Source organism: Coregonus clupeaformis, chromosome 21 (genome assembly GCF_020615455.1).
Source record: "Coregonus clupeaformis isolate EN_2021a chromosome 21, ASM2061545v1, whole genome shotgun sequence".
Taxonomy (NCBI): Eukaryota; Metazoa; Chordata; class Actinopteri; order Salmoniformes; family Salmonidae; genus Coregonus; species Coregonus clupeaformis.
The window spans coordinates 3,192,654-3,218,474 of NC_059212.1; the positions used below are offsets into that span (position 1 = coordinate 3,192,654).

Genomic DNA, 25,821 nt, shown 5'->3' on the forward strand with positions numbered 1-25,821 from the left:
GAGGTACAAGAGAAGCCCTTGGCATCGATTATTCCGAGGTCTAGGATCGTCGTACCTCTTCAGTGGGAACTAGAAAGAGGGGTACGAGAAGCCCTTGTCCATGACCCCGATCCAGGCGGTGGTCCTGCCGGTCGCCTGTACGTTCCTCTCTCTGTTCGGGCCCGCGTCTTGCAGTGGGGTCATGAGTCGCCCTTGACATGCCATCCAGGCAGTGCTCGCACACTGGAATTCCTCCGACGGCGGTTTTGGTGGCCGTCCATCAAGAAGGACGTGCAGGTCTATGTTGAGGCCTGCCCGGTGTGCAACCAGGGAAAGTCGACGCGCCAGCGACCCCAGGGACTGCTCCATCCCTTACCTATTCCTCGAAGGCCATGGTCACACCTTCCTCTGGACTTTGTTACGGGACTTCCTCCATCCCAGGGCAACACCGTCATCCTAGTGATCGTTGACCGGTTCTCTAAGGCTGCCCGGTTTATTCCCCTGCCCAAGCTGCCCTCGGCTAAGGAGACTGCTGAGCTCCTCATGAACCATGTCTTCCGGATATTTGGCATTCCCCTGGACGTGGTCTCTGACCGAGGTCCCCAATTCTCGTCCCGGTTTTGGGGGCCTTCTGCAGGCTTATTGGGGCCACAGCCAGCCTATCGTCAGGGTTCCATCCAGAGTCTAATGGCCAAACGGAACGGATTAATCAGGATCTGGAGACCACCCTGCGGTGTATGGCGGCCAGTAATCCCACGTCTTGGGCCACCTATATCATTTGGGCTGAATATGCCCACAACACCCTCCAGTCTTCAGCCACCGGATTCTCCCCCTTCGAATGCCAGTTCGGTTACAACCCTCCATTATTTCCAGAGGAAGAGGCGCAAGTTGGTGTTCCCTCGGCCCAGCGCTTTGTCCAACGCTGTAGGCGGACCTGGAAGAAGGCCAGGTGTATCCTCCTTCGGACCTCCCAGAGATACCAAAGTCAGGCTAATCGACACCGCCGGACGGCATTTAGTTTCCGAGCTGGTCAGAGAGTTTGGTTGGCCACTAAGAACCTGCCCCTCCGGGGCGAATCCAAGAAGCTTTCCCAGAGATACATCGGCCCTTTCCGCATTGCTAGAAAGGTTAACCCTGTTTCGTATCGTTTGGTTCTGCCTCGCTCCCTTAGAGTTAACCCCACTTTCCATGTTTCACTCCTTAAACCAGTCTTGTCTTCTCCTTTTGCCCCCCCACGCAGACCCCCGCCACCTCCCAGGATCATTGACGGCCAGCCAGCCTACACAGTCCGCCGGATACTGGACTCCCGGAGGGTCCAGAACTCTCTGCAGTATCTGGTGTACTGGGAGGGCTACGGGCCAGAGGAGCGCTCCTGGGTTCCAGCCAGGGACATCCTGGACCCAGGTTTGATCCGAGATTTTCGCACCCTGGGGCCGGGTGTTCTGGAAGGAACGTCAGGAGTCGTTCCTAGAGGAGGGGGTCCTGTCAGCTTCCTGCCTCCTGTTTGTCTCCGGGCCTCTAGAGGTCATCTGTGTTCCCCTCTGCCTTAGTTCTTCCTCGTGTGTCCTAATTAGCTTGATCCAGGTCACCTGTGCCTTGTTTCCCCTTGTGTATTTTAGCTGTGTGTTTTCCCCTTGTTTCTCACTTGGTTATTGAGTCCTGGCTATGTGTCTCCTGCTTTGTTCCACCGTGTCTTTCCAAGTAAGGTTTTCTAAGTTATCTTTAGTTTGTTTTTCTCCCCTCGTGGAGTTATTTTGTTTTGCCTCCTGTTTTGTTAACATACCTCTTTCTGAGAAGAACTTTTGTTGGACTATTTGTGAATGGCGAAGAACCTTTGTTTTTTACATTAAATCTACTGGCCTGGAGTATTGCCTTGGGTGTTTCATTTGGGTCCTACTACACCTCCTCTGTGGCTAAGGGGTATTACCCCCAGCTCTCCACATCTGAGACCGGAGTTCTAGCACGGCTTGTGACAACGCATGTCAAAAATGTTATAAATTTGATTTGCATTTTAATGAGGGAAATAACTATTTGACCCCCTCTCAATCAGGAAGATTTCTGGCTCCCAGGTGTCTTTTATACAGGTAACGAGCTGAGATTAGGAGCACACTCTTAAAGGGAGTTCTCCTAATCTCAGATTGTTACCTGTATAAAAGACACCTGTCCACAGAAGCAATCAATCAATCAGATTCCAAACTCTCCACCATGGCCAAGACCAAAGAGCTTTCCAAGGATGTCAGGGACAAGATTGTAGACCTACACAAGGCTGGAACGGGCTACAAGACCATCGCCAAGCAGCTTGGTGAGAAGGTGACAACAGTAGGTGCGATTATTCGCAAACGGAAGAAACACAAAAGACCTGTCAATCTCCCTCGGCCTGGGGCTCCATGCAAGATCTCACCTCGTGGAGTTGCAATGATCATGAGAACGGTGAGGAATCAGCCCAGAACTACACGGGAGGATCTTGTCAATTATCTCAAGGCAGCTGGGACCATAGTCACCAAGAAAACAATTGGTAACACATTACGCCGTGAAGGACTGAAATCCTGCAGCGCCCGCAAGGTCCCCCTGCTCAAGAAAGCACAAATACAGGCCCATCTGAAGTTTGCCAATGAACATCTGAATGATTCAGAGGAGAACTGGGTGAAAGTGTTGTGGTCAGATGAGACCAAAATCGAGCTCTTTGGCATCAACTCAACTCGCCGTGTTTGGAGGAGGAGGAATGCTGCCTATGACCCCAAGAACACCATCCCCACCGTCAAACATGGAGGTGGAAACATTGTGCTTTGGGGGTGTTTTTCTGCTAAGGGGACAGGACAACTTCACCGCATCAAAGGGACAATGGACGGGGCCATGTACCATCAAATCTTGGGTGAGATCCTCCTTCCCTCAGCCAGGGCATTGAAAATGGGTCGTGGATGGGTATTCCAGCATGACAATGACCCAAAACACACGGCCAAGGCAACAAAGGAGTGGCTCAAGAAGAAGCACATTAAGGTCCTGGAGTGGCCTAGCCAGTCTCCAGACCTTAATCCCATAGAAAATCTGTGGATGGAGCTGAAGGTTCGAGTTGCCAAATGTCAGGCTTGAAACCTTAATGACTTGGAGAAGATCTGCAAAGAGGAGTGGGACAAAATCCCTCCTGAGATGTGTGCAAACCTGGTGGCCAACTACAAGAAACGTCCGAACTCTGTGATTGCCAACAAGGGTTTTGCCACCAAGTACTAAGTCATGTTTTGCAGAGGGGTCAAATACTTATTTCCCTCATTAAAATGGAAATCAGTTTATAACATTTATTACATGCGTTTTTCTGGATTGTTTTGTTGTTATTCTGTCTTTCACTGTTCAAATAAACCTACCATTAAAATTATAGACTGATCATGTCTTTGTCAGTGGTCAAACGTACAAAATCAGCAGGGAATCAAATACTTATTTCCCTCACTGTATATCTATCCCAGTTTCGTTTGCTTCCGTTTAAGAAACGTTTTTTAACAGAATCGGCAGAATGAATACACCCCTGATCACGCATAAACAGAGTTAATTTTCATAGCAGCCACATTGTATTCATTCTAGCCTCTATGCACTCTCCTCCTCTTACCTTTTCCCTTCGTTTGTGGACTTCAATGAACAACACATCAGCTGAATGTGAACAGGCGAAAAAACCTTTCCAAGCCAAACCATGTCATAACCGCTACACACAGCCTACATCTTTGTCCCCATATTAGCTAAAGTATTGTCCTAGTCAACATAGCTAATAGAACTAACGCATTAGTAAACCCGCTACAATCATGCAGTAACGTTACAGTGTACAGTCAGTAAGCAGTTAGACCGGCGGGCCCCGGTGGCAAGAAATTAATAAAACCAAAAGCTAACCTTGACTTGGAAGAGTTCCAGTGTTGTGTTGGATAGTCTTAGCCAGCTAGCTAACATAGCATCCCTCTGTTTGAGCCGGGTGCATTTGCTAGCTAAGTAAATGAAACTGAAAGTGAAAAGAAATCTCTCTCTCTCTCTCTCTTTCCCTCTCTTGCTTCTCCTTCATTTTTGAAGAAATTAATTTGTTGAAAACTGTTCAACTATTGTCTTTCGCTCTCTTTGAGTCAATAGAAAGAATAGGGCACAACAACAAACATGCCAAAGAGAGGGCCGCCCACCAAAACTCACGGACCAGGCAAGGAAGGCATTAATCAGAGAGGCAACAAAGAGACCAAAGATAACCCTGAAGGACCTGCAAAGCTCCACAGCGGAGATTGGCGTATCTGGCCATAGGACCACTTTAAGCCGTACACTCCACAGAGCTGAGCTTTACGGAAGAGTGGCCAGAAAAAAGCCATTGCTTAAAGAAAAAGAATAAGCAAACACGTTTGGTGTTCGCCAAGAGGCATGTGGGAGACTCCCCAAACATATGGAAGAAGGTACTCTGGTCAGATGAGACTAAAATTGAGCTTTTTGGCCATCAAGGAAAACGATATGTCTGGTGCAAACCCAACACCTCTCATCACCCCGAGAACACCATCCCCACAGTGAAGCATGGTGGTGGCAGCATCATGCTGTGGGGATGTTTTTAATCGGCAGGGACTGGGAAACTGGTCAGAATTGAAGGAATGATGGATGGCGCTACATACAGGGAAATTCTTGAGGGAAACCTGTTCCCTCAAGAATTTCCCTCAGATTTGAGACTGGGGCGGAGGTTCACCTTCCAGCAGGACAATGACACTAATCATACTGCTAAAGCAACACTCAAGTGGTTTAAGGGGAAACATTTAAATGTATTGGAATGGCCTAGTCAAAGCCCAGACCTCAATCTAATTGAGAATATGTGGTATGACTTAAAGATTGCTGTACACCAGCAGAATCCATCCAACTTGAAGGAGCTGGAGCAGTTTTGTCTTGAAGAATGGCCAAAAATCCCAGTGGCTAGATGTGCCAAGCTTATAGAGACATACCCCAAGAGACTAGAATCTGTAATTGCTGCAAAAGGTGGCTCTACAAAGTATTGACTTTGGGGAGGTGATAAGTTATGCACGCTCATGTTCTTTTTTTGGTCTTATTTCTTGTTTGTTTCACACACAAAAAATATTTTGCAATCTTCAAAGTGGTAGGCGTGTTGTATAAAGAAAATGATACAAATCCCCCCAAAAAATCCATTTTAATTCCAGGTTGTAAGGCAACAAAATAGGACAAATGCCAAGGGGGGTGAATACTTTCGCAAGCCACTGTCACGATCGTCGGTGAGAAATGAGGACCAAGGCGCAGCGTTGAATGTGAACATATTTATTTAATTTGATGATCACACGATCAAAACAACAAAACGATGACGTGACAGTCAATGGTCATGGGAGCCACCCTGGCCAACATAGATATACAACAACTAGAACATAAACAAATGAAAACTCACACCCTGGCTCAACATACTAGAGTCCCCAGAGCCAGGGCGTGACAGTACCCCCCCCCCCTAAAGGCGCGGACTCCGACCGCGCCAACCAAATACCACAGGGAAGGGACCGGGTGGGCACTCCGCCTTGGCGGCGGATCCGGCCCGGGCATGATCCCCACTCGCCTCCAACCCCCCAAGGTACCCCTGGTCCGGTCTGGCCCCGCTGGCCGGAGCTGGACTGCACACTGGTGGAGCGGATTGCTCTAGCTCCGGCGTGAAGCATCTGACCGGTGCCGGACCAGCCACCGGTGGAACAGGCACGGGCCGTGCCGGACTGACGACGCACACCACTGGCTTGGTGTGGGGAGCAGGAGCGGGCCGAGCCGGGCTGTCGAGCGCACCCCCTGACTTGGTGCGGGGAGCAGGAACGGGCCGAGCCGGGCTGACGGGCGCACCACTGACTTGGTGCGGGGAGCAGGAACGGGCCGAGCCGGGCTGACGGGACGCACCATTGACTTGGTGCGGGGAGCAGGAACGGGCCGAGCCGGGCTGACGGGCGCACCACTGACTTGGTGCGGGGAGCAGGAACGGGCCGAGCCGGCTGACGAATCGCACCACTGACTTGGTGCGGGGAGCAGGAACGGGCCGAGCCGGGCTGACGAAGCGCACCACTGACTTGGTGCGGGGAGCAGGAACGGGCCGAGCCGGGCTGGACGAGCGCACCACTGACTTGGTGCGGGGAGCAGGAACGGGCCGAGCCGGGCTGGACGAGCGCACCACTGACTTGGTGCGGGGAGCAGGAACAGGCCGGACCGTACTGGGGACACACACCACTGGTCCTACGCCGGGATCTGGAATGGGCCGGACCGGACTGGTAACACACCCCAGTACCTCTCGCCGTGCCTCTACACCTTCCACCCCCTCTTCGACCAGTGGCCCCCGTAACCTGGCGGCCTCCTCTGCCAACCCGCTGGGCCGCTCTGCCGCGGTCTCCTGCTGGCCCGTCGTCCACGGCGTTAGCCCCCCCCTAAAAATTTTCTGGCCGTCTCTCCCCGTGGACCAGGCCTCCATGTCTCTCGCCAGACTCTCACCCCACTGCTCCAAAGTCCAACCTCTCTCCTCTTCGCTTGGCTTGGCCCAGTCGAGACTCTTACTCCACTGCTCCCAAGTCCATCCTCTCTCTTCTTCACGCTGCTTGGACCTGTTATGGTGGTTTCTTCTGTCACGATCGTCGGTGAGAGATGAGGACCAAGGCGCAGCGTTGAATGTGAACATATTTATTTAATTTGATGATCACACGATCAAAACAACAAAACGATGACGTGACAGTCAATGGTCATACACAAACCAAATACGAACAAGAAACCACAAATAATGAATGCCTAATGGCTACCTAAGTATGACTCCCAATCAGAGACAACGAGCTACAGCCGTCTCTGATTGGGAGCCACCCTGGCCAACATAGATATACAACAACTAGAACATAAACAAATGAAAACTCACACCCTGGCTCAACATACTAGAGTCCCCAGAGCCAGGGCGTGACAGCCACTGTATATTTAGTATAGTTTTATCTAAAAAGGATAACTTTTTCAATGTTTTACCATTTTAATTTGTATGAAATTCACTGAGGATGATGGTCCTCCCCTTCCTACTCTGAGGAGCCTCCACTGGTGACTTGGTGTGCTAGTTAGCTAAGTTAAAACTACCCTTATAACACACACACACACACACACACACACACACACACACACACACACACACACACACACACACACACACACACACACACACACACACACACACACAAGCACACACACACACACACACACACACACACACAATTTATTTAAATTCATGCAGGGCTTGACTTGGACTGAAATTGTTGCCGGTACTCATGTTGGGTGCCAGTGCTGTTTATATAAAGGTGCAGGAGCTCCACAATACTTTTGAGCTAATATTCTATAAGAGGAGTTCTAGCTGTAGAACATTTGAGGTGCCGGCACTCAGCTCCGGTGAGCTCCTGCCCAAGTCAAGCACTGTATTCATGACATTCCATGCATAATGTGTCCAGCTCTATCGACAACAGAAGCGCTCGAAGACAAACTGTCCATTTCCAGCCGCTGCCTCAATAACAGCACTACAGTCTACACTACAATTATGTTTCAGAAATACAGAAGTGTGCGTGTGCGTACGTGTGTGTGTGTGTGTGTGTGTGTGTGTGTGTGTGTGTGGCTGATGTGTGTTTGAGGGGCACAGAGTTAATGGCGAACACTGTGAGTGAGTGTTTTCATCTAGTGTTTTATTCTGGTTCAGATCCCAGACACCTAACAAATGGGAGTCTATAGGAGATCAACCAGGAAGACTGAATTACTTGAAGACATTAGTCAGTCAACACAGCAGCCAACCACATTCATAATTAAACATTAGAGCTGGTTCTCATCCAGGGCTACTAGTACCCCTGAGGTTAGTTGGCCTATCCACAGGGGGTACTTGGAAAGAATATTGAGTCTGTAGGCAGAGCAAAATGTATTTGGTGGTACAGTAACCAAAAAGGTTGAGACCCACTGTATTAAAGGACTTACCTTGAGGGAAACCTGTTCCAGTCTTCCAGAGATTTGAGACTGGGACGGAGGTTCACCTTCCAGCAGGACAATGACCCTAATCATACTGCTAAAGCAACACTCAAGTGGTTTAAGGGGAAACATTTAAATGTATTGGAATGGCCTAGTCAAAGCCCAGACCTCAATCTAATTGAGAATATGTGGTATGACTTAAAGATTGCTGTACACCAGCTCTAATGGTTATTAAAGGACTTACCTCCCTTGGGACTCCCGAGTGGCGCAGTGGTCTAAGGCTGTGCTACTAGAGATCCTGGTTCGAATCCAGGCTCTGTCGTAGCCGGCCGCGACCGGGAGACCCATGGGGCGGCACACAATTGGCCCAGCGTTGTCCAAGGTAGGGGAGGGAATGGCCAGTAGGGATGTAGCTCAGTTGGTAGAGCATGGCGTTTGCAATGCCAGGGTTGTGGGTTTGGGGGCCAGTATGAAAAAGAAAAAATTATGTAGGCACTCACTAACTGTAAGTCGCTCTGGATAAGAGCGTCTGCTAAATGACGTAAATGTAAAATGGTGTTCCTGTATTTGTGCCACTGATCCTCCACATCAAGGGCTCTCTTGTACCTCTTGGTGTTGCATGGGCTCTGTCTCCCTCTGTCAGGCGAGTTGATCTGATGGTCCTCGTTAGGAGGATTACTGCCCTGGCAGACGGGGGTCTACATTTTCAAGAAATCATTGTTTTCATTTAGCATTTAGCTCAATCAATTACGTTTTGAAAAATACATGCCTACCTTGTCAGGAGCCTCATTTAAAAAATACCATTGGTTATATTTTAGCATATGTGACGCTGTATGCAAAAAAAAAAGGTTTTCCATTCTCTCCGCTCTGAGCTGGTAAAATGATACTCCAGCACCACCTGCTGGACTGATAATAGTCACTACATGGTCATGCCAGAGTAGAACGAGTGATGGTAAACTGCCTGACTTGACAAGAATAAATCTACTCTACCTGTAGTCTCGGTAGTAGTTTAGGACACGAGACGTTCCTAATCTGTTAAATAAAGGTTAAATAAAAATAAATAAAAAATAAACATAAGTTTGCATAGAAAATAGATGCAACAATTTCCTGCTATGGTGCGTTTCTATTTAACTGTCTTGTGTCGATCAAAACAGCTGGACGTAATCACGTCACACCACCCCCTAAAAAATACAAATGTAGTGGTTGAAGTGTTTCCATTACCCATTTAGGAAAATTATGAATTCATAAAATTGCAGAGAGCTTGTATGCCCCCCCGATCTGTTTTATGTCTCAGGTAGCCCGCAAATACAATAATAATATTCGAATAATTGTCATGTGCCAACATATCGCCACGGTCCCGTGCCAGGTTGAAACTTGCACTCCTGTAGATCTGAAATATTTGGATGGTGAAACTTGCCAGCCAACCAGAAAAGAAAGCTGAAGCAGTTCAGGCCTTCTTGAAAGTGAGGACAATTTGTGTCCTGCAAAGAAACATCATTTTTTATAGTTGAAAAAAATTGACTTAGAATTAAATGTGGAGTGGAGCTTTATAGTTACGCGGTCACGTGCCCCGCTTACCTTCAAAATGATTTGGATATATACAGTGAGGGAAAAAAGTATTTGATCCCCTGCTGATTTTGTACGTTTGCCCACTGACAAAGACATGATCAGTCTATAATTTTAATGGTAGGTTTATTTGAACAGTGAGAGACAGAACAACAACAAAAAAATCCAGAAAAACGCATATCAAAAATGTTATAAATTGATCTGCATTTTAATGAAGGAAATAAGTATTTGACCCCTTTGCAAACCATTACTTAGTACTTGGTGGCAAAACCTTTCTTGGCAATCACAGAGGTCAGTCGTTTCTTGTAGTTGGCCACCAGGTTTGCACACATCTCAGGAGGGATTTTGTCCCACTCCTCTTTGCAGATCTTCTCCAAGTCATTAAGGATTTGAGGCTGACGTTTGGCAACTCGAACCTTCAGCTCCCTCCACAGATTTTCTATGGGATTAAGGTCTGGAGACTGGCTAGGCCACTCCAGGACCTTAATGTGCTTCTTCTTGAGCCACTCCTTTGTTGCCTTTGCCGTGTGTTTTGGGTCATTGTCATGCTGGAATACCTATCCACGACCCAGTTTCAATACCCTGGCTGAGGGAAGGAGGTTCTCACCCAAGATTTGACGGTACATGGCCCCGTCCATCGTCCCTTTGATGCGGTGAAGTTGTCCTGTCCCCTTAGCAGAAAAACATCCCCAAAGCATAACGTTTCCACCTCCATGTTTGATGGTGGGGATGGTGTTCTTGGGGTCATAGGGAGCATTCCTCCTCCTCCAAACACGGCGAGTTGAGTTGACGCCAAAGAGCTCCATTTTGATCTCATCTGACCACAACACTTTCACCCAGTTCTCCTCTGAATCATTCAGATGTTCATTGGCAAACTTCAGACGGACCTGTATATGTGCTTTCTTGAGAAGGGGGACCTTGAGGGCGCTGCAGGATTTCAGTCCTTCACGGCGAAGTGTGTTACCAAATTGTTTTCTTGGTGACTATGGTCCCAGCTGCCTTGAGATCATTGACAAGATCCTCCTGTGTAGTTCTGGGCTGATTCCTCACTGTTCTCATGATCATTGCAACTCCACGAGGTGAGATCTTGCATGGAGCCCCAGGCCGAGGGAGATTGACAGTTATTTTGTGTTGTCAACTTCTCACCAAGCTGCTTGGCGATGGTCTTGTAGCCCATTCCAGCCTTGTGTAGGTCTACAATCTTGTCTCTGACATCCTTGGAGAGCTCTTTGGTCTTGGCCATGGTGGAGAGTTAGGAATCTGATTGATTGATTGCTTCTGTGGACAGGTGTCTTTTATACAGGTGACAAGCTGAGATTAGGAGCACTCCCTTTAAGAGTGTGCTCCTAATCTCAGCTCGTTACCTGTATAAAAGACACCTGGGCAGCCAGAAATCTTTCTGATTGAGAGGGGGTCAAATACATATGTCCCTCATTAAAATGCAAATCAATTTATAACATTTTTGACATGATTTTTTCTGGATTTTTGTGTTGTTATTCTGTCTCTCACTGTTCAAATAAACCTACCATTAAAATTATAGACTGATCAATTCTTTGTCAGTGGGCAAACGTACAAAATCAGCAGGAGATCAAATACTTTTTTCCCTCACTGTATATATATATATATATATATATATATATATATATATATATCCATAACCTTTATTGACAGTACTCTGAACTCATTGAAATTTATAACTAATGTCATGATTTTGGTTGGTAAATTGTATATCCACAAAACAACATTGTTTAAATCAACCCCCTGCTTTAAAGTGTTTTTCATAGACTTTGTGTTTTTAATTTAGTCTCTGAAATTACAAAATAATAGGAAAAGCTTGTCTACAGTCCGATATTATAACGAATTATTTTCTGAATGTGTCATTGTCACGTTCTCTTATGCTGTCATAAAAATTGTTCTGTTCTTGTTTTGTTTCTTTTTAGTCAATTATTGCCTCAAATGTACCTTAAAGACTTCGACATTTGACGTTTGGGAAACATGGATGAACGTCTAATTCTGATGTGAGACTTGATAGCAAAATCAGCTCCTTACTGAAATGAAGATTTTTAGACCTTCACCTAAAACAAGGGGTTTGGCATCATTACATCACATACCATGAAGTTTACAAAGTTAGCAGCATTTACATTTTTGTCATTTAGCAGACGCTCTTATCCAGAGCGACTTACAGTTAGTGAGTGCATACATGTTGTTGTTTTTTTAAATTTAATTTTTAATTTCTTTCATACTGGCCCCCCGTGGGAATCGAACCCACAACCCTGGCGTTGCAAATGCCATGCTCTACTAACTGAGCTACATCCCTGCCGGCCATTCCCTCCCCTACCCTGGACGACGCTGGGCCAATTGTGCGCCGCCCCATGGTTCTCCCGGTCACGGCCGGCTACGACAGAGCCTGGATACGAACCAGGATCTCTAGTGGCACAGCTAGCACTGCGATAGAGCATGGCGTTTGCAACGCCAGGGTTGTGGGTTCGTTTCCCACGGGGGGCCAGTATGTATTTAAAAAAAAATAATAATAATAAAAAAAATTATGTATTCACTAACTGTAAGTCGCTCTGGATAAGAGTGTCTGCTAAATGACGTAAAAAATAAAATATAAAAAATAAAATATATAGATAGATTGTATAGATAGATTATATAGATAGATGATATATGATATAGATATATGATATAGATAGATGGTGATATAGATAGATGATATAGATAGATGATATAGATGATATAGATAGATGATATAGATAGATGATATAGATAGATGATATAGATATAGATGATATAGATATAAATGATATAGATAGATGATATAGGTAGATGATATAGATATATATGATATAGATAGATGGTATAGATAGATGATATAGATAGATGATACAGATAGATGATATAGATAGATGATATAGTTAGATGATATAGATATAGATTATATAGATAGATGATATAGCTAGATGATATGGATAGATGATATAGTTAGGTTATATAGATATATATGATATAGATAGATGGTATAGATATAGATGACATAGATAGATGATATAGATAGATGATATAGATAGATGATATAGATAGATGATATAGATATAGATGATATAGATAGATGATATAGATATATATGATATAGATAGATGGTATAGATAGATGGTATAGATAGATGATATATATAGATTATATAGATATTAATTATATAGATATATGGTATAGATAGATGATATAGATATAGCTGATATAGATAGATGATATAGATAGATGATACAGATAGATGATATAGATAGATGATATAGATATAGATGATATAGATAGATGATATAGATAGATGATATAGATATAGATGATATAGATAGATGATATAGATATATGACAGACAAGCGTTTTCCTTTCTTCCTCCTTCACTTTCTGTTATGTACCTTTTTTCTTCTATCCCTACTAAATCATTTAGTTCCTACAGCTATTTATCTAGGCTACTGTATTTTTGCGAATGAACCTCATTTAATATTGTGTGACCTTGCGAGGCACTTAACCCCCTTAAAATTGCTCCGGGGCGCTGCACTGCGGCTGACCCATTGCTTCCAGCCCCTCGGCGTAGGCCATGTGCGTCTCGGGGGATTGGGTTGTGAGCATAAAGACAAATGTCCGTTCTCTGTAAGTTAAATAAAGTACCCTACATCTTATCTTATGACCTGTCAGTTGTTTAAGGAGCGGACGGCCCTGGTGCTTCACTGGTTTGACCTTTGGACTCACCATCAGAGAAAACTCTTCCTCCAGGCGCTGCTGCCACGATGCTCCAACTACCAGCTCAAGTAAGCACTTCTGAAGGACAGGCCCATACCAGGGGTTTCCTGTGTAGGGATCTTCTTTGCCATTAAATAGTGTTACCTCGGAGTGCCTTGCAGCTTCCCCTGAGACAGCCGCTGTCTTGTGCTTCTGAACGTCTGCTAATATCGGGATTCTGTCGCTGTCCATGCCGCTGCAATCTTTATCGCAGCAATAAGCTTGTTAACTTTAACACCAACAATCAAATACTATATTCTTGAGGAAAATTCATCACACCAGCAGACACTGCAGCCCTATAGGATAGGCTATGTGTCTGACTGTCTGTCTGTCTGTCTGCTCAAGTAGAGTCCAATCAATTAGTCCTAGGCTATAGCTAGATGGACCCCATATATCTGCAGGGGACAAGGGAATCAGCAAGTTTACTTAAAGCTGTACTAGTGCACTATAAGACACATCCCTAGTGTTCTGTCCTGGTGTTTGGACCCTGACCTCTGACTCTGACCTTAGGTCCAGCAGGGATTGGCTGATGTAGACCGTGCCGGTGACGCGCGTAGACTTCACCTCCGTGTTGCCACGGTTCCTGTCTCTCTATGTGATGTCATTCCTGACCCCTCGTGACCTCTGCTCCGTCGCACAGGTCAGAGGAGAGAGTGAGCGGAGAGAGTGAGCGGAGCAGAAGAGCGAGTGAGAGGAGAGAGTGAGCGGAGCAGAAGAGAGAGTGAGAGGAGAGAGTGAGCGGAGCAGAAGAGAGAGTGAGAGGAGAGAGTGAGCGGAGCAGAAGAGAGAGTGAGAGGAGAGAGTGAGAGGAGAGAGTGAGCGGAGCAGGAGTGAGAGTGAGAGGAGAGAGTGAGAGTGAGAGGAGAGAGTGAGAGGAGAGAGTGAGCGGAACAGGAGTGAGAGGAGAGTGTGAGCGGAGCAGGAGTGATAGGAGAGAGAGTGAGGAGAGAGTGAGAGGAGAGAGTGAGTGGAGTAGAAGAGAGAGTGAGAGGAGAGAGTGAGTGGAGCAGAAGAGAGAGTGAGAGGAGAGAGTGAGAGGAGCAGAAGTGAGAGGAGAGAGTGAGTGGAGCAGAAGAGAGAGTGAGAGGAGAGAGTGAGCGGAGCAGAAGTGAGAGGAGAGAGTGAGCGGAGCAGAAGAGAGAGTGAGAGGAGGAGAGGATCAGCTGTGTGGTCCTCTGTAGTTCAGTTGGTAGAGCATGGCACTCTCTCTCTACTGCTCTACTGCCCTACACATCACAGACAAGGTGAGTACACTATTCTCTCTCTACTGCCCTACACACCACAGACAAGGTGAGTACACTATTCTCTCTCTACTGCCCTACACACCACGGACAAGGTGAGTGCACTCTTCTCTTTTTATTTGTTTCCTTGAAACTTTCCATGGAGGTTTTTGTTAACGCTCTAAGAATGGAAATAATAGGTTGTTTGGAGGTTTTCGAATAACGTCCATAAAACTTTCACAATGTTTCAATAAGACTTTTAACGCTATCAGTCCCAATACCCCAGCAAATTACTGATGATCTAACATTCATTTATCTGCATGTCTAGCTCTTATATTTAGCCTCACAATGAAGTGATTTACCATTTGATTTGCAGGACAACCAGGGCTGCAAGTAGAACACAAAACAATCAGTTGCATTCATGAGTTTTAAAATAAGGTCCGCCAAAGCAAAAACCTGATTAAAAGTACAGAAATTGTTTGCTCACTGGGAAATGAATACCCAGTTAGTCAGTGACAACTGTGTGGAGTTTGGAGTTTGTGACAGTAACTATGTGAGCTTATTACAGTATTATAGACACTATGTCCTGGGATTTCCTATGATCTACTATGTAGAAGAACCCCTTACAGTATTATAGAGTGGCGCAGTGGTCTAAGGCACTGCATCGCAGTGCTAGCTGTGCCACTAGAGATCCTGGTTCGTATCCAGGCTCTGTCGTAGCCGGCCGCGACCGGGAGACCCATGGGGCGGTGCACAATTGGCCCAGGGTAGTATTGGGCTGTTGGGGTACTGGAGGACTGGAGTTGGGCCGTTGGGGTACTGGAGTTGGGAAACACTACCCTATATGACCAAGCTGCAAAGTTACATTTTTACGATATAGTCAAATTTATGAAAACAAAATACGCTTTTTGGTCTTGATTTAAGTTTAGGCATAAGGTTAGCAGTGTGGTTAGGGTTAACGTTAGGGTTAGGTTTAAAATCAGATTTTAAGAAGATATTGTAGAACTAGGCTGGACTTCTGACTGTGCATCTTGGCCAGAGAGTGATGACCTGAGAGTCACTTGGCCAGATAGTGATGACCTGAGAGTCACTTGGCCAGATAGTGATGACCTGAGAGTCACTTGGCCAGATAGTGATGACCTGAGAGTAACTTGGCCAGATAGTGATGACCTGAGAGTCACTTGGCCAGATAGTGATGACCTGAGAGTCACTTGGCCAGATAGTGATGACCTGAGAGTAACTTGGCCAGATAGTGATGACCTGAGAGTAACTTGGCCAGATAGTGATGACCTGAGAGTAACTTGGCCAGATAGTTATGACCTGAGAGTCACTTGGCCAGATAGTGATGACCTGAGAGTAACTTGGCCAGATAGTGATGACCTGAGAGTAACTTGGCCAGATAGTGTTGACCTGAGAGTAACTTGGCCAGATAGTGATGACCTGAGAGTCACTTGGCCAGATAGTGACTACCAGAGTATTCCCACAACAGTCCTCCTGCATTCTCTGAATGTTTCACACTTCTGTATCTCTAGTTAACATTAAACATGTCATGACTTGTCTGCCTTGTTCATGTCTTTTGTGAAGATAGTACAAGTGACCAGTTATGGTTCTATTAAAAGGGGTGGTTCTTATTCCCTGGGGACATACGTCAAATAAATAAATAATACATGAATTAGCTATCGCAAAGGTCTCTGTTCTCGCAGCATCCCATGGACAGAGTTTGATCTCTCTCTCCTCTGTTCTCCCAATGCGCAAGTGATAGGGTTATCAGGGCCATACAGAGGAGTGGTCGTCACCCCACACCGGACAGACAGGAAGGGGCTGGACATCACACAGGTCCTGCTGCCGTGACGACACCTCAAGTAAGTACATTTCACTGTCTTGTATATTGTGTTGTATTGATTTTCTCTTTCCTATCCTCCTGGTGTTGTGGGAAGTGTAGGCGTGCTGAAAAAGACCCAGATACACATTGATTGAAATGTGATTTTTTTTTAATTCTAGATTAAGTCATGTCTAGCGCTTGTGTTGTATTTATTGTGTTATATTCTATGTTCATGTGGTCCTCTGTAGCTCAGCTGGTAGAGCACGGCGCTTGTAACGCCAAGGTAGTGGGTTCGATCCCCGGGACCACCCATACACAAAAATGTATGCACGCATGACTGTAAGTCGCTTTGGATAAAAGCGTCTGCTAAATGGCATATTATATTATATTATATTATGTGTTGTATGTTAATGTTTCTATGTCAATGTGTTGTATGTTAATGTGTTGTATGTAAAACTTGTGAATATAACTGTGTAATAGACATTTAAAATGAAGCCCTGTCATTGACAACCACTATCTTTCAGATTGTGTTCAATGACTTGTTATTAGAGGGATTGTTTTTCAATGAGTGTTCATACTGTACTGTGCAAACGATCGACTGTTGAAAGGAAATTATTCTATTCATCACCAGCTGCTGTTTGAATGAACACAGATCCATATCACACTGGTTACATAGACTCACACACACAGTCAAAATAAATGCAGACCGTGCGTGTGTGTGTGTGTGTGTGTGTGTGTGTGTGTGTCAATAATCAGGGTCGATTTCACTGCTTAGCAGGTGAGCACAAGGAATAGGCAGATCAGAGAGTAAAGAGTGAGTGACAACTGAATATAAAGAAACAAACATGAGGAAGTGTTTTCACTGTAGACTACAGGTCAGAAGACAGCTGAGTGAAAGTGGGAGGAAGTGTTTTCACTGTAGACTACAGGTCAGAAGACAGCTGAGTGAAAGTGGGAGGAAGTGTTTTCACTGTAGACTACAGGTCAGAAGACAGCTGAGTGACAGTGGGAGGAAGTGTTTTCACTGTAGACTACAGGTCAGAAGACAGCTGAGTGGCAGTGGGAGGAAGTGTTTTCACTGTAGACTACAGGTCAGAAGACAGCTGAGTGACAGTGGGAGGAAGTGTTTTCACTGTAGACTACAGGTCAGAAGACAGCTGAGTGGCAGTGGGAGGAAGTGTTTTCACTGTAGACTACAGGTCAGAAGACAGCTGAGTGACAGTGGGAGGAAGTGTTTTCACTGTAGACTACAGGTCAGAAGACAGCTGAGTGACAGTGGGAGGAAGTGTTTCACTGTAGACTACAGGTCAGAAGACAGCTGAGTGACAGTGGGAGGAAGTGTTTTCACTGTAGACTACAGGTCAGAAGACAGCTGAGTGGCAGTGGGAGGAAGTGTTTTCACTGTAGACTACAGGTCAGAAGACAGCTGAGTGACAGTTGGAGGAAGTGTTTTCACTGTAGACTACAGGTCAGAAGACAGCTGAGTGACAGTTGGAGGAAGTGTTTTCACTGTAGACTACAGGTCAGAAGACAGCTGAGTGACAGTTGGAGGAAGTGTTTTCACTGTAGACTACAGGTCAGAAGACAGCTGAGTGACAGTGGGAGGAAGTGTTTTCACTGTAGACTACAGGTCAGAAGACAGCTGAGTGACAGTTGGAGGAGGTTATAACTGAAGAGTCAGGTACCATGACTTATGATTTTTATCAGAAGCATTTTTTATACTGTAAATCATAACTACGTCTCAATCTTGTCTCTTCATGGCTCTCTGGTCGCTCTTATCATCTTTAACATAGCCTAACCCCTTGACCAGGTCTAGGTAAATGTAAGCCTGTTAGCCGAAGAAAAAGTGTGATAAAATAATGTTTTGAACATTAACTGTATTATACTTGCATGTCTGTGTGTGTTTTTTCCATTAGCTCGCACAGTCTCAATTAGACGTTCATCCATGTTTCTCAAACATCACATTTCTAAGTTGTTGCAAAGGTCAAATTTCAAAGTGTTTAAGGTTACGTTTAGACATTAACTCCGAATAGTTAAGGTAAGGGTTAAGATTTTGGATAGACTTAAAACACAATTCTCAAAAACAACTTTCTATAGCTGGATTTGAATTTACAACCTTTGCAATCAGAGGCAGATGGAGGGAGGGGACCAGCCAGGCCTGAGACCAGGGATTTGGCTGGGGAAGAGATGCTGGGGTTGGGGCTGGGGGAAGAGATGCTGGGGTTGGGGCTGGGGGAAGAGATGCTGGGGTTGGGGCTGGGGATTGGGGTGTTAGTGGGGTAGCGGGGTAGGAAGGAAAAGGAATAAAGGGTCAGAGGGTTGGAGTGGAAATGTTGATAACTGGCCATGCTAGTGGGTGTGTTAGTGCTGTGGTGATGACTGGCCATGCTAGCTGTGGTGATGACTGGCCATGCTAGTGGGTGTGCTAATGCTGAGTCTGGGTCTGTGGTTGCCCATTAAACCAGGTCTGAATCTAGAGGTCCAGGTGTGGGTCCGGTGGAGTTGAGTGGAAGCCCCTGCCCCCTCACCCTGGCAGTCACACTGTTGTCCCACGCTGCCACGTCCCCCTGCCCCCTCACCCTGGCAGCCACACTGTTGTCCCACGCTGCCACGTCCCCCTGCCCCCTCACCCTGGCAGTCACACTGTTGTCCCACGCTGCCACGTCCCCCTGCCCCCTCACCCTGGCAGTCACACTGTTGTCCCACACTGCTGTCCCACGCCAACTCTGTCCTCAACCCTCTGCTCTACGCTTCAGCACTCTGGCAGTCCCGTTCTGTGAGCTTGTGTGGCCTACCACTTCGCGGCTGAGCCGTTGTTCCTCCTACACGTTTCCACTTCACAATAACAGCACTTACGGTTGACCGGGGGAAGCTCTAGCAGGGCAAACATTTTTGACGAACTGACTTGTTGAAAAGATGACATCCTATGACGGTGCCACGTTGAAAGTCACTGAGCTCTTCAGTAAGGCCATTCTACTGCCAATGTTTGTCTATGGAGATTGCATGGCTGTGTGCTCGATTTTATACACCTGTCAGCAACGGGTGTGGCTGAAATGGCTGTATCCGCTAATTTGAAGGGGTGTCCACACACTGCATTGCACGCACTTACACACAGCATAACACACAGTCAGAGGCCTCAGCCAGATGATTGGAAATGCATGTTTAATCAGGAGACAAACTCTGTACATTATGGCAAATTAAAATAAAAGCAAATTCTTCAATAACACCGATGCTTGATACTCTCGTTAATTTCTGTGTCAGTCTAATCAAGTAGTTGTTGTAACTGAATTATTCTGTGTCAGTCAAGTAGTTGAATGATCTAAAAACAGTACCACCGCAGACACACTACCGACCACCAGATGGTGGTGTTTTACTAAAACACTCACCAAGGATATTAAATTAATTAAAATGCAGAAAATATCATACATATATGAAATTATATTCAATTAAACACTAAGATTTTACATACAAATACAAGATGTTGACTTCATTGATAAAGGAATATAACAAGCATTATCACAGACATTGAATTGATCATAGATCATTTGTATATGATATACAGTGGGATCCGAAATGATTGACACCCTTGATAAAGATCATCAAAAATGACTATGTGGCGTATGATTGGTCTGGTCAGTTCAGTCGGCCTCAGTGACAGTTTCCTCCAATCAGAATCTGTGGCCTCCTGTCCTATCCCACAATGCCCCATGATGGCTATGGTGGAACCGAACTAGGAATGCTTCCTAGGTCAAAGTGCTGATAGCCCGAAGCTTCAGGTCTGGGCTTCACCTTAATCTCTTCCTCTTCTCTCCTTCATCTGCACTGATCTAAAACTAGTGGACAGGTGAAAGCAGATCCCCAACAGGCATCCACCATATTGTCCTGAGTTTTCAGCTCAGTGATGATGAGGGACAGGAGACAAGGAGATGAAGCCACTTTACACTATCGAGATCCATCCCTGTGTGGGTTAAGGTTAGGGTAAGGTATAGGGTTCCAAACTGATTAGGGTAGGGTTCTGGCTCCATACCAAACTGATTATAACAGCCGTTTCCTCAGTACTGGGACAAAGGAACATAATGGTATGAATTTGGAACAGTTTATCCTTCTCTCTCTCTGCTTGCTATCATATTCTCTCCCCCCTCCCTCTGTCTCTACCCTCTTCTCTCTCTCCTCTTCTCTGCATCTCTTCTCTCTCTAGTTCTGTTCGCCTTACACTACGACAGCCCATGGAGTGAAGGTGCCTGGCTCTGCAGGGGGGCACTGGAACAAAACAACAACAACAGATCAGTGTGTCTCCAAAGTTTTATTCTGTGACTGTTGGAGATATACAGTGCCTTCGGAAAGTGTTCAGACCCCTTGACTTGTTCCACATTTTGTTATGTTACAGCCTTATTCTAAAACTCATCAATCTACACACAATACCCCATAATGACAAAGCGAAAACAGGTTTTTAGAAATGTTTGCAAATGTATTAAAATGACAAAACAGAAATACCTTATTTACATAAGTATTCAGACCATTTGCTATGAGACTCGAAATTGAGCACAGCTACATCCTGTTTCCATTGATCATCAGTGAGATGTTTCTACAACTTGATTGGAGTCCACCTGTGGTAAATTCAATTGATTGGACATGATTTGGAAAGGCACAAAACTGTCTATATAAGGTCCCACAGTTGACAGTGTAGGTCAGAGCAAAAACCAAGCCATGAGGTTGAAGGAAATATCTGTAGAGCTCCGAGACAGGATTGTGTCGAGGCACAGATCTGGGGAAGGGTACCAAAACATTTCTGCAGCATTGAAGGTCCCCAAGAACACAGTGGCCTCCATCATTCTTAAATGGAAGAAGTTAGGAACCACCAAGACTCTTCCTAGTTCTGGCCGCCCGGCCAAACTGAGTAATCGGGGGAGAAGGGCCTTGGTCAGGAAGGTAACCAAGAACCTGATGGTCACTCTGACAGAGTTCTAGAGTTCCTCTGTGGAGATGGGACCAAGATTGAACTCTATGTCCTGAATGCTAAGCGTCACATCTGGAGGAACCTTCCCTATGGTGAAGCATGGTGATGGCAGCATCATGCTGTGGGGATGTTTTTCAGCGGCAGGGACTGGGAGACTAGTCAGGATCGAGGGAAAGATGAACGGAGAAAAGTACAGAGAGATCCTTGAAGGAAATCTGCTCCAGAGTACTCAGGACCTCAGACTGGGGTGAAGGTTCACCTTCCAACATGACAACGACCCTAAGCACACAGCCAAGACTACGCAGGAGTGGCTTCGGGACAAGTCTCTGAATGTCCTTGAGTGGCCCAGCCAGAGCCCGGATTTCAACCCGATCTAACATCTCTGGAGAGACCTGAAAATAGCTGTGCAGCCCAACCAACCTGACAGCTTGAGAGGATCTGCAGAAATGAGAGAAACTCCCCAAAAACAGGTGTGCCAAGCTTGTAGCGTCATACCCAAGAAGACTCGAGGTGGTAATCGCTGCCAAAGGTGCTTCAACAATGTACTGAGTAAAGGGTCTGAATACTTATGTAAATGTGATATGTCCTTGTTAATTTCATTTGCAAAAATTTCTAAAAACCTGTCTTTGCTTTGTCATTATGGGGTATTGTGTGTAGACTAATGAGGGGGGAAAAACGATTTAATCAATTTTAGAATAAGGCTGTAACGTAACAAAATGTGGAAAAGTCGGAATACTTTCCGAATGCACTGTAACACACTTACCAGTTTGGTGAAGCGGTCCTCGCAGGTGTTGCGTATCCTCTCGGGTGTGGCCGGACTGTCCAATCGGAAGGGCCCACTAAGGCCTGACTCCTTCCTGGCAGCGGTGATGGCATCTTTGATGGCGAAAAACACTGAGGCCGCCAGGAAGAGAGGAGGCTCACCTACCGCCTAGATAGAGAGAGACAGGAGTGTTAAGGATGATACATAAAACTGGAGTCTCACAAGAATAGAAAGAGGACATCCTTCATAATAAGAGTCCCTACCTTGGAGGAGAAGATGGCCTTGTCGTTGGGTGCATCTCGGAGCAGAGACACGGTGAGGTCAGTGGGGATGTCTCCGAAGGCGGGGATCTTGTACATGCCTGGTCCTCGTGTGAACAGGTATCCCTGAGGAGAATACTTCAGCTCCTCCAGAGTGTACAGACCCACACCTTGCATAAAGCCCCCCTCTACCTGTCCTATGTCCAGAGCTGGGTTCAGACTATTCCCCACATCCATGACGATGGACGTATGAATGTTCTAATGGAGAGATGGAAAGAGATGGAGGACATTGGTTTGTGTCTTATCGATCGATGCAGTCCTAAAAAAGTCCTACATTCTCTCAAGTATGCAAGAAATGTGGGAAACACACACATGCACATAACTCCATGCACCCACCTTGTGGCTGCCGGTCAGACAGTCTATCTCAACCTCGGAGCAGGCCACTCCATAGGTGAAGTAGTTGAAAGGGCGACCTGTGTTGGTCTCAAAGTCATAACCAAGGTCTGGAGTCCTGAGGAAGACATGATAAAACAGTTACTTCCTGCCGGGCAATCTTCCTGGTGATTTCCGGTTCCAGTTGTGCCATTTAGCAACATTGTAGCCTAGCTAGCATTTAGAAACATAGTAGTCTGGCTAGCATTTAGCCTAGCAATCAAATGTTGTAGTCTAGCAAACATGTGTAGCCTACCTAGCATTTAGCAACATTGTAGTCTAGCTAGCATTTAGCCTAGCTAGCAATTGCAGCCTAGCTAGCATTTAGCAGCATTGTAGCAAGCTAGCAACAAGCAAGTGTTATTTATTGTGTTGACTCACAGACAAACTATATGAACAAAGTCCAGAATCATTCATTTATTGTTAAAACGGTTTAGGTAATAATACACAGAGGTGTGTGTTATTGTGAACATTGTCTTGTGTCTGTGTTCCATGCGACGTACTTGTAGAATCCATTGGCAGACAGACTGACCCGGTCAAAGTAGGCAGCTCTCACCTGAAAAAAAAAGACAATGAGTAATTGATTAAAACACATGCTGTTTAAAAGGAAGGGCAAGCTGGTGTTAAAGGCCCAATGCAGCCATTTTTATCTCAATATCAAATCATTTCTGGGTAACAATTACGTACCTTAATGTAATAGATTTCCATGAAAATTGTAAAACAAATATATATGCAGTACCAGTCAAAAGTTTGGACCCACCCACTCATTCAACGGTTTTTCTTTATTTTTACTATTTTCTACATTGTAGAATAATAGTGAAGACATCAAAACTATGAAATAACCCATATGGAATCATGTAGTAACCAAAAAAGTGTTAAACAAATCAAAATATGTTTTATATTTGAGATTCTTCAAATAGCCACCCTTTGCCTTGACGACAGCTTTGCACACTCACGCTTGGCATTCTCTCAACCAGCTTCACCTGGAATGCTTTTCCAACAGTCTTGAAGGAGTTCCCACATATGCTTAGCACTTCTTGGCTGCTTTTCCTTCACTCTGCCATCTGACACATCCCAAACCATCTCAATTTGGTTGAGGTCGGGAATTTGTGGAGGCCAGGTCATCTGATGCAGCACTCCATCACTCTCCTTCTTGGTAAAATAACCCTTACACAACCTGGAGGTGTGTTGGGTCATTGTCCTGTTGAAAAACAACTGGGATGTCGTATCGCTGCAGAATGCTGTGGTAGCCATGCTGGTTAAGTGTGCCTTGAATTCTAAAGAAATCACAGTTTCACCAGCAAAGCACCCCCACACCATAATACCTCCTCCTCCATGCTTTACGGTGGGAACTACACATGCGGAGATCATCCGTTCACCCACACAGCGTCTCACAAAGACACAGCGTATGGAACCAAAAATAGCACATTTGGACTCCAAACCAAAGGACAATTCTCACCAGTCTAATGTCCATTGCTCGTGTTTCTTGGTGCAAGCAAGTCTCTTCTTCTTATTGGTGTCCTTTAGTAATGGTTTCTTTGCAGCAATTCGACATGAAGCCTGATTCACACAGTCCCCTCTGAACAGTTGATGTTGAGATGTGTCTGTGACTTGAACTCTGTGAAGCATTCATTTGGGCTGCAATTTCTGAGGCTGGTAACACTAATGAACTTATCCTCTGCATCAGAGGTAACTCTGGGTCTTCTATTCCTGTGGTGGTCCTCATCAGAGCTAGTTTCATCATAGCGCTTGATGGTTTTTGAGACTGCACTTAAAGAAACTTTCAAAGTTCTTGAAATGTTCCGTATTGACTGACCTTTATGTCTTAAAGTAATGATGGACTGTAGTTTCTCTTTGCTTATTTGAGATGTTCTTGCCATAATATGGACTTGGTCTTTTACCAAATAGGGCTATCTTCTGTATACCACCCCTACCTTGTCACAACACAACTGATTGTCTCAAACGCTCTAAGAAGGAAATAAATTCCACAAATTAACTTTTAAGAATGAACACCTGTTAATTGAAATGCATTCCAGGTGACTACCTCATGAAGCTGGTTGAGAGAATGCCAAGAGTGTGGAAAGCTGTCATCAAAGGCAAGGGGTGGTTATTTGAAGAATCTCAAATATAAAATATATTTTGATTTGTTTAACACTTTTTTTGGTTACTAAACTCAGCAAAAAAAGAAACGTCCCTTTTTCAGGACCCTGTCTTTCAAAGATAATTCGTAAAAATCAAGATAACTTCACAATCTTCATTGTAAAGGGTTTAAACACTGTTTCCCATGATTGTTCAATGAACTGTAGTATATGAAGATTATGACTTTGATAAGGTTTTAAGTGGAACCTGAGAGGATGTTTATTTAGTGTCAGAGGGAATTGTTTTAGTGTGACGCCACATAGGACAGAGAAGTCTGTGTGTTGTAGACAGGGGATTGGACAGTAGAGGGAGCCACCCATATTTTGGGGAAGATTATATATACTGGGTTTAAACGAAGAAGAGCAGAGCAGACATTGTGATTTGGGAACCACTGCTCTCCGGGTGATCTGGACACCTGTACACTTATGCTGAAATCTTGTGATATGAATAAAACTTATGATCAAAGTTCAGTATAAGCTGACTCCTTTGTTTAACAGCAATAATTAGCAACATTGACTCGACACTACAGAACCATAAACAATTAATGAACATGCACCTGTGGAATGGTCGTTTAGACAATAACAGCTTACAGACAGTAGGCAATTAAGGTCACAGTTAAGAAAACTTAGGACACTAAAGAGGCCTTTCTACTGACTCTGAAAAACACCAAAAGAAAGATGCCCAGGGTCCCTGCTCATCTGCGTGAACGTGCCTTAGGCATGCTGCAAGGAGGCATGACGACTACAGGTGTGGCCAGGGCAATAAATTGCAATGTCCGTACAGTGAGACTCCTAAGACAGCGCTACAGGGAGACAGGACGGACAGCTGATCGTCCTCGCAGTGGCAGACCACGTGTAACAACACCTGCAGAGGATCGGTACATCCGAACATCACACCTGTGGGATAGGTACAGGATGGTAACAACAACTGCCCGAATTACGCCAGGAATGCAC

The 25,821-nt window shown here is 45.4% G+C and overlaps 1 protein-coding gene across 2 annotated transcripts in view; it reads right to left on the minus strand.

The window, feature by feature from the left end:
- Positions 1–19,462: 19,462 nt before the first annotated feature.
- The window catches only part of xdh (xanthine dehydrogenase), a 54,102-nt gene continuing 47,743 nt past the window's right edge, over positions 19,463–25,821 (minus strand). For both annotated transcript variants that reach the window (XM_041847297.2, XM_041847296.2), the window contains 5 exons: positions 23,233–23,285; positions 22,694–22,808; positions 22,301–22,555; positions 22,038–22,205; positions 19,463–20,577 (listed from right to left, as the gene is read on the minus strand). In XM_041847297.2, coding sequence (XP_041703231.2) covers positions 20,527–20,577; positions 22,038–22,205; positions 22,301–22,555; positions 22,694–22,808; positions 23,233–23,285 — 642 coding nt within the window. In that variant the 3' untranslated portion in view covers positions 19,463–20,526. The remainder of the gene's footprint in view (positions 20,578–22,037; positions 22,206–22,300; positions 22,556–22,693; positions 22,809–23,232; positions 23,286–25,821) is intronic.